This window comes from Microtus oregoni, unplaced genomic scaffold (assembly GCF_018167655.1).
Source record: "Microtus oregoni isolate MIOR12 unplaced genomic scaffold, Mior012 000017F_ref0000208, whole genome shotgun sequence".
NCBI lineage: Eukaryota > Metazoa > Chordata > Mammalia > Rodentia > Cricetidae > Microtus > Microtus oregoni.
The window spans coordinates 33,104,496-33,113,933 of record NW_024543076.1 but is presented as its reverse complement, the minus strand read 5'-3'; the positions used below and the strand labels follow the sequence as shown (position 1 = coordinate 33,113,933).

General features: G+C 44.4%; 1 protein-coding gene across 1 annotated transcript; it reads left to right on the top strand.

The window, feature by feature from the left end:
- Positions 1 to 338: 338 nt before the first annotated feature.
- Rpl7 (ribosomal protein L7) lies at positions 339 to 3,659 on the top strand. The gene is made up of 7 exons (XM_041667754.1): positions 339 to 457; positions 1,133 to 1,310; positions 1,527 to 1,693; positions 2,067 to 2,204; positions 2,301 to 2,410; positions 3,040 to 3,249; positions 3,596 to 3,659. Exons 1-6 carry the CDS (start codon positions 444 to 446, stop codon positions 3,246 to 3,248), a joined length of 816 nt encoding a protein of 271 aa, XP_041523688.1. The 5' UTR covers positions 339 to 443; the 3' UTR covers position 3,249; positions 3,596 to 3,659.
- The last annotated feature ends 5,779 nt before the right edge of the window (positions 3,660 to 9,438 follow it).

Here is a 9,438-nt window from a genome sequence, read left to right as displayed (position 1 = left end):
AATCACCACGGCGAAGGCTGCCCAGAGTCCCGGTCAACGTCGCCCTACAGCCCGGCGGGCTGTGGAGTGATGCATGCTGGGATTTGTAGTTCACATTCATGAAAGTGGCTTTTGGGTCCAACGATCCCGCGGAGTCTGAGCCTAATGTTGTCAACGTAACCTGGAGGAATTAAAGCTTCGAACTGATAAAAGTGTCAGTGTCGTGCTCATTTAAAAATAATGTACTTAGTGTATTTGTTTTCCCATGAGTTTTACCCTGAAGTTGGCTGGCAGTGAGTAGGTCAGACTTGTTAATTTTGCGCCTGCAAAGTGAGCGCTCATTTCCAGATTCTTTTCTGGCTTATCTCAGGACAGCTATAAATCCTGGGGCTTCGCGCTCGCGGACCTTTAAGGGGACAGTGCGCAGGCGCCGACTTCCTCTTTTTTTTTATCCGCCTGGAACCATGGAGGCTGTGCCGTAAGTAGAGTCTCCCCTTCTCCAGAATCCTCCTCCATCTCCCACACTAGAGGCATTTTTGTCTCACTTTTCCAGTGTCTGACTGTAGCCTGCACCACTTTCTACCTGTCTGAGTGTTTGTGACGCTGCGTGACATTAGGAGGGGGGTGCGGGCAGCCGAGGCGCGGAGGCCTCGGGGACGCCGGCAGCAAGCGGCAGAATGTGTGCGGAACCCGCCGCTCGGGCGGAGGTCCACTTCACTGTGTCATGCGTTTCGAGGGGGCCAGGAATGAGCAGGCTTAGGCATTTGCCGATCGGCCCACACCTTCGACATGTGGAACTTGAGACTCTAACCAGGAGGACATTTAGAGTCCTGGGACCTTGGTCCTACAAGTTACATCCTGTGGTAGCAGTTTCTACAGTGTTTGCCAGCTTTTCCATCAGAGGCCAGGACTGATGACTGGGAATAGGCCTAAGTCTTAATGTCTTAGGTGTTAGCCTTTAAGGCGTAAAGGTTCGAAGATGAATATTATGGACATGGAGGAAATCTAAACTCTGCATCTTCAGCAGAACATTCTAGGACAACGGAGATGCCAGTGGGTGATGGTTTTAACAGCATATCACTGAGTACCTGCAGTGTTTGAGAGACAACATTAAGGTTTTTCAGTTATCAACAGTTCTGTTTGCTAATGACAGGGAGAAGAAAAAGGTTCCTGCTGCACCGGGAACCCAGAAGAAAAAGAAGGTTCCTGCTGCGCCAGGAACCCTGAAGAAGAAGAAGCTTCCTGCTGTGCCAGAAACCCTGAAGAAAAAGCGAAGAAATTTCGCAGAGTTGAAGGTGAAGCGCCTTCGGAAGAAGATTGCCCTGAAGTCAGTAAGTAAACGTTGGGGGGCCCTGGTCGGGACTGAGAATGGAGTGAGATGTTTGTTAGTAGATTGATCTGTTTCGTAGTGGTTGTTGCTAAAGAGTTGCTAAAGTGGCAGGTCCTTGTGAGAATCTGTCTTTTAAGAAGTTGTCCCTTACTGTGGTGAGACAGTTTCCTAGAGCTGCCACTGAGCTAAAGTGTGAGTTAATTGCCGTGGTTTTCAGCTGCGAAGGGCCCAGAGGAAGCTCATCTATGAGAAGGCAAAGTACTATCACAAGGAGTACAGGCAAATGTACCGGACGGAGATTCGCATGGCCAGGATGGCAAGGAAAGCTGGGAACTTCTACGTGCCCGCAGAACCGAAGCTGGCGTTCGTCATCAGAATCCGAGGGTAAGTTCTCAGGAATCCTGTTCTAGGAGCCCTGCTGCAGAGACTTTGACATTTATCATAAGTGCAGTTAGAAAGGGGGACCAGAGATTCTTTGAGGGTTTATTTGTAAGACCTGTGCCTGAGCTCTCCACTCTGATAGCACTGTAGGAGTTGTCTAAAGTTATAATGTGCTATAGTATTGTTACGAAGATGTCTACAAAAGTAGATTCTTGGTTGTTTTTTATTGTATAACAAATCAAAAGATAGAGATGGCGGGTTAGTAGTGTTAAGTCTATTTATTGGGACTTGCATGCAGTCTTGTTGTGCTTAATTTCCTGTTATTTGAAATTATGGTAAAAGCTGCAGGAACATTCTTGGTCTCTTTCTGTGGCAGTATCAATGGTGTAAGCCCAAAGGTGCGCAAGGTGTTGCAGCTTCTTCGTCTGCGGCAGATCTTCAATGGCACCTTCGTTAAGCTCAACAAGGCTTCGATCAACATGCTGAGGATTGTGGAACCATACATTGCATGGGGGTGAGTTTTCCGCTTAGGCGATTAGTTATATGACAAGATGAACTTAGATACTTTGGCTGTATTCGGATGACCCCTTCCCTGATTTCCCTATTTCAGGTACCCCAATCTGAAGTCAGTAAATGAGCTCATCTACAAACGTGGCTATGGCAAAATTCATAAGAAGAGAATTGCCTTGACAGATAATTCCTTGATTGCTCGGTCTCTTGGTATGTTATGCTTTTTGGGGGTAGGGGTGGGTGCTCGATCAAGGTCATGCTTTCCAGCCACACTTTACTTTTGTGTATTTGCGGGTGGAGGCTATGTCTGCACTGTGTGGTGTGGCTATGTCTCACTAGAACCTGTCCTGTGTTTTCATGTGCTAGGATTACATACAGGCAGGCCACCATGCTTGTCTTGTTGGTTGGGGGGGGGGGCTTCATTGTCTCTAAACCCCGGTCCTTACTCTTGTGCAGCAAGCAGTGTTATCTCCTGAACCATTTTCCCCGCCTGGCCCCTGTGACATTCCTAAACTCCTTGATGGTTTTAAGAAAAATAAATGCTTCACACACCTTTATTTTTGAGATAAGGTCTCAATTGTACCTTTGGCTGGCCCTGCCTCCCAGCTAGGGTTAAAGGTGTGGACCACCGGGCCTGGCTAGTCCTTGTTTATTTGATGGATAATATTTAATTCCGCCTTTGTGTTTGTTGAATAGCTAGGCGGTGGTAGCACCAGCACCGACTTGTTCTACAGATTTAAGTTCCAGGACAGGCTCCAAAGCTGCACAGGGAAGCCCTGTCTCAAAAATGATAAGTAAATAAAATGGGTGATCTTAGACTCGGATTTTTTTTTTTCCAGGTAAATACGGCATCATCTGCATGGAGGATCTAATTCATGAGATCTATACAGTTGGAAAACGCTTCAAGGAAGCGAATAACTTCCTGTGGCCCTTCAAATTGTCTTCTCCACGAGGTGGAATGAAGAAAAAGACAACTCATTTTGTGGAAGGTGGAGATGCTGGCAACAGGGAAGACCAGATAAACAGGCTTATTAGACGGATGAACTAAGGTGAGAGACTGTGTCCTGAACTAGTCTTGTTTGTTTTTTGAGACAGGATTTCTACATATTTCTGACTGTTCTGGAACTTTGTTGATGAGGCTGGCCTAGAACTCAGCTTTTGCTGTGCAGTTTCTGGGATTGAAGGCATGTGTTGCTATGCCTGGCTAAAAACTAGTTTTCGGGGAGGACGTGTAATCTTGAATGCTTTCTGTTAAATGTTGATTGGGTGTATCACTGATTTTTCTTTTATTTGTATGAGGGGTTCTGTCTGCCTTTGAAGTATGTTCTTTTACAACTGATGTTGACTTATAGCTTAGAGGGTAGTTTTTAACTTGTGTATGTTTTTCCTTTTCAGGTGTTGCCCATGGTATTTTTGTAATCTGGTCAGTTAATAAACAGTCACAGCTTGGCAAACTGAACTGTGTTGGAGTCTTTGTTGGCCTGCCTTTGGCCTATTCACTGGTAGTAGCAAATCTTAGAATATCAAAAGTTAAATCATATCAACAGCCTGTGACATGCAAAACCAGCTCCAGGGTATATGTTATGAAAAACCATTTGTTAGAAGATTTTTCTCTGAAAACAGTCATTTTTTTAACTTAAGTAAATGAGTGAAACCTTGTAATTTCAAGGAAAATGCCAGAAGTTTGGTGTGTTGGACGTTTACTGCTGAAGTACCACGTCTTGGGCTTTGGCTTTCCTGGCAGCCTAACACCTGGATGCATTTTGCTGTGGGTGTTGAGACTTCCAAACCATTGCTTTTAACTGCTGAGCCATCTCTAGCACTTCCTTCTGTTTTGATCCTTTCAGTTTTTGATTGTGAGTGAATTATACTTTTTAGTGTATATTTTAAACAGATACTTTGAGCATCTAAAGCAGTTGCAGTGAAATTGGTAAGCAAGATTTAAAAGATTTTTCCTTATTTTCAAATGTGCAGTGGTGTTTTGCCTGCATGTATATATGTGTGAGGGTGTTGCGTCCCCTGGAACTGGAGTTAAAACAACTGTGAGCTGCCATGTGGGGTGTTGGGAATCGAACCCAGGATCTCTAGAAGAGCAGCCAGTGTTCATAACTGCTGAGTGATCTCTCAGGCCCCTAAAAAAGGTTCTTTTGAAATATACATGTATGTCTTCTAATTCCTCCTACTGAACCCCTTCATGTGTCCTTGCACTTTCATGTCTGTGTGTGCCTCTTGTCTACTGCATTTAATTCTGTTGCCTGCACGAGCACAGGATGTAGTTGTTTGCCCTGATCAGTTTAAAGGCTATACCACTAAGGGATATGACTGCCCCTCCCCCAGCAACTATTAACTACTTACCTACCTCGGAAAGTAACATACAACATAGTAAATGGTTTTTGGTCTTCATTAGTTGTACCAAAAGTCTTGAGTAGCCGGGGGATGGTGGCGCACGCCTTTAATCCCAGCACTCGGAGGCAGAGGCAGGCGGATCTCTGGGAGTTCGAGGCCAGCCTGGTCTACAAGAGCTAGTTCCGGGACAGGCTCCAAAACCACAGAGAAACCCTGTCTAGAAAAGCCAAAAAAAAAAAATATATATATATAGTCTTGAGAGTATTGTTAAGTAGGTGACTTAAATTTGGGGGCACTGTTGGAGAAATTAATGGTTTGAATAGTTCTCATCTCATGGTCCTGGAAGATAATTTCTCTGAATTGAGAGTCTTGAGTTCTGGAGAGAAATCCAGGTTAAGCTGATGTTAATCCCAGCAGTTCAGAGGCAGGTGAATCTTAATTCCGTGCTAGCTAAGGCTACACAGTAAGACCTGGTCTCAAAGAAAAAGTATATGCTCATCTGGGTACCTGTGAGAGGAGTTAAAAGGCTCTTGTGAGCCACATGGTATAGGTGCTGCACTGAACCTGGATCCTCCACAAGATGACTCCTCGGGGCCATACCTAACCCCTTGCTCGGGGTGTCTGAGCAGGTGGAGCCAGAGTTTATGGTCTGTCTTGTGTCTACTATGAAAAGTCGACACAGTACAACTGTTGGTGACTCCTTGGTTTCCAGGCTTTAAGGAGGGTGATAGATGGTCTCTGAGACATGAGAGTCAATACAACGGACTACTGGGTGGTGGTCTTTATCAAAGTGTTAGGGCTGTCTTGTGATAGGATCTTAGTTGATAGCCTTTTTTGGAGCATATGTCGTCCAGTGACTGCTTTAACCTGAATTTGTGAGTATGAACAAGTTAGTAAATGAGGAAATCTGAGCAAGTTAGGCATAGGTTAACATGTAGCAATGCCTGGACTGAAGAAATAGACACGAAGAGAATGACTGCATTCCTTTTGCAGATGTCCTATACTTTGTGTGTGTGTGTTAGGGGGTGGGGTTGCATGTAGAAACCAGACAGTCAGTGGGTAAGAGGATGAGAAAGGAACTATAGGAAAATACGAAATTGTGACCAGGATAAGCAGAGAATAAAGTGCTGTCAGGTGTCAAGGGTCTGTTTTCTAGTACATTTTAAAAAGTTTTGTGGTCATAGCTGAATTTTAAGTGAGACCTTCTGGGTTCATGCCCCATCTCCACACTGACTTCTGAAGTCTGGGGCCTGGGAGGTAGCTGTGTAAAAGAACTTAAGGCACAGCCTTAGCCAGACAACCTGTCAGGAACCCATGTATGCAGTGGGCTACATATGCTAGCACTCCTTAACAAGAAGGGAGACACCCCCCCACCCCCCCTCCCCCGCGCCATGGTCTGGAGTGTGCAGCCCAGAGGCAAACAGGATACTCAAACAGCTGGAGGTGAGTATGGGTCCCTGAGTTCCACAGGTGCTGTGGGAAGTTTGCACTCACACTGTGCAGATGTAAAGAAGTCTCCCTGTCAAGTGGAAATACTTGTGTTGAGCTTCATAGGATGCTAATGAAGGTGAAGTATTTCTGGTTGTCTCAAAAGTGGCTTGAAGTGTAGCTTGAACACAAATTAGCGTGTCCAACACTAGACAGAAAACAGCTTTTGGTCTTGTACATCTGTCCAACAGACCAAGAGGATCTGGTTTGGAGATGGGAAGCCAAGAGTTTATCTTATGTCTTCTCTCATTTATAAAATAAGTCGTACAGGAGAGGTGACTCAGTGGTTAAGAGCACTAGAGGACCATAGTTAAATTCTCAGCCACCCATAGAAAAATCACCTATGCATATAAATAAAGATTTTAAAATTAAAGTTGCCTTTGTGCTTATGGAGGTACCAGTAATTGAACTTGGGTCATCAGGGTTGGTGGCAAGCAATTTTACCTACTGAGCCTTCTCTTTGGACCCTACTTTTAATTTTAAGAGCCTTGTGATATCAGGCCACTCTAATAAGCCAAGGTGATTTATCCATCTCAAGGTGTTTAAATACATTTGCAATCTTGTTCCATATGGTGTTCACAGGTTCCTAAGTTTCACAAAGGGGTGCCCAAATTACCTTGTCAACTGTAATCTTGAGTCTGATACCTTGGGAAGCACCCTCCCTCCCCCTTCGCAAACCTATTTTTTTGAAGCATTTGTCAGTTCTGAAACTTGCTTTTCCTAGCCGCTCAGTGTAAGTCTTGATTCCTAACCCTGTAAAGGAACATTAGAGTAGCATTAAAGTTCCTGGTGCATTATAGCCACTTCACACACCCTTTTCTATGAATTCATTAACTGATTTAAAGCTTTTTAATAGATTAGCAACCAGTTCAGGAGGTTGTTTTAAGTCAACAAGGAAATTTTATATCCTTGCTAGTTTTTTGTCAACTTGACACTAGTCATTTTGTTTTTTTTTTAAAGTTTAAATCTAAAGTTTTTTTTTATTTATTTATTTTCATTATATATACATTGGTGTTTTTCCCATGGGTGTCAGGTCCCCTGCAACTGGAGTTACAGACAGTTGTGAGCTGCCATGTGGCTGCTGGGAGTTGAACCTGGGTCCTCTGGAAGAGCAGTCAGTGCTCTTAACCACTGAGCCATCTCTCCAGCCCCGACACTAGTCATTTTGGGAATAGGAATTTTCTGTTTTTGAAAAATGCCTCTTCCACAACCAGATTTTTTTTTTTTTTTTTTTTTTTTTTTTTGGTTTTTCTAGATAGGGGTTCTCTGGTTTTGGAGCCTGTCCTGGAACTAGCTCTTGTAGACCAGGCTGGTCTCGAACTCCCAGAGATCCGCCTGCATCTGCCTCCCTAGTGCTGGGATTAAAGGCGTGTGCCACCACCACCCGGCTCCCACAACTAGATTAATGATTGATGGGGGGAAGGCCCAAGTCATCGTGGGCAGTGGTCCTGGATGGTTTATATATTTAAAAAGGTGAGCAAGCTGGTAAGCAGCATTCCCCCATGTCCTCTGCATCAGTTCCTGCCTGAAATCCTTTCAGCCCCGTGTTGTTTTTTGTCGTCGTACTTGTTACTGCAATAGAAACAAGACAATATACTGCAAATACAAGAGAAAATTTCAGATTGTTCTTAACTGATTCTAAAAGCCAGCCAATGTATGTGTTCATGGCTGTTCATACGCGTTCAGTGCCTGTGGCTGGGGTGCTTTCTCTGCACTGTGCACCTACTTCTATCACATCTGCTTCACTGTGCGCCACCTGGAATGCCGCCACCTGACTTTGTCCAAGCATAGTGTGTTTTGTTTTTAAATTGCTGCTACTACACTCTAATGCAAGGGTGTTTGACCCACTCTTGGAAAAGCTCAAGTCTTTGATTAAATCACATTGACAGTCTTACGTGGTCCAGTTACCTGAGGTTGTTAGGAAAAAAAATGCCATTTGCTTTCAATACCCCAGAGAGATTTCACAGTTTTCCCTTCACACTGTTGGGATGAAGACATGGCTTCAACAGTCCCTTTGCTGCCCAGCCTGAATCTGCACCCCAGAGCCACAGTGGGAGGGAGGACCAATTCCTGGGGTTGTCCTCGACCCCCCTGCGCATGAGCACACAGAGAAACTTTTGTGGTTGTTTTAAAACTTATTACATACGAAATTCAGACAGCGTTGTGGGAAGATTCCAGCCTCCTGCCTTCAAATGAACACTAGGTTATTTGTCTCTAGAAAAACGTGATAAACTGGGAGAAGATCTTCACCAACCCCGCAACTGACAAAGGTCTGATCTCCAAAATATATAAAGAACTCAAGAAACTAGACCATAAAAGGCTAACCAACCCAATTATAAAATGGGGCATTGAGCTGAACAGAGAATTCTCAACAGAAGAACTTCAAATGGCCAAAAGACACTTAAGGTCATGTTCAACTTCCTTAGTGATCAGGGAAATGCAAATCAAGACAACTTTAAGATACCACCTTACACCTGTCAGAATGGCTAAAATAAAAAACACCAATGATAGCCTTTGCTGGAGAGGTTGTGGAGAAAGGGGTACACTCATCCATTGCTGGTGGAAATGCAAACTTGTGCAACCACTCTGGAAAGCAGTATGGCGGTTTCTCAGGAAATTCGGGATCAACTTACCCCTGGACCCAGCAATACCACTCTTGGGAATATACCCAAGAGAGGCCTTATCATACAACAAAAGTATATGCTCTACGATGTTCATAGCAGCATTGTTTGTGATAGCCAGAACCTGGAAACAACCTAGATGCCCTTCAATGGAAGAATGGATGAAGAAAGTATGGAATATATACATATTAGAGTACTACTCAGCAGTAAGAAACAAGGACTTCTTGAATTTTGCATACAAATGGATGGAAATAGAAAACACTATCCTGAGTGAGGTAAGCCAGACCCAAAAAGAGGAACATGGGATGTACTCACTCATATTTGGTTTCTAGCCATAAACCAAGGACTTTGAGCCTATAATTAGTGATCCTAGAGAAGCTAAATAAGGAGAACCCAAAGAAAAACATATAGGCATCCTCCTGAATATTAACCTTCATCAGGCGATGAAAGGAGACAGAGACAGAGACCCACAATGGAGCACAGGACTGAAATCTCAAGGTCCAAATCAGGAGCAGAAGAAGAGAGAGCACGAGCAAGGAACTCAGGACCGCGAGGGGTGCACCCACACACTGAGACAATGGGGATGTTCTATTGGGAACTCACCAAGGCCAGCTGGCCTGGGTCTGGAAAAGCCTGGGATAAACCCGGACTCTCTGAACATAGCGGACACTGAGGACTACTGAGAACTCAAGAACAATGGCAATGGATTTTTGATCCTACTGCACGCACTGGCTTTGTGGGAGCCTAGGCAGTTTGGATGCTCAACTTACTAGACCTGGATGG

Bases quoted from the DNA above. Each gene is read 5' to 3' on its own strand.
- Rpl7 (XM_041667754.1), top strand. The intron at 2,205-2,300 runs GTGAGTTTTCCG...TCCCTATTTCAG, and splicing joins GAACCATACATTGCATGGGG to GTACCCCAATCTGAAGTCAG. The intron at 2,411-3,039 runs GTATGTTATGCT...TTTTTTTTCCAG, and splicing joins CTTGATTGCTCGGTCTCTTG to GTAAATACGGCATCATCTGC.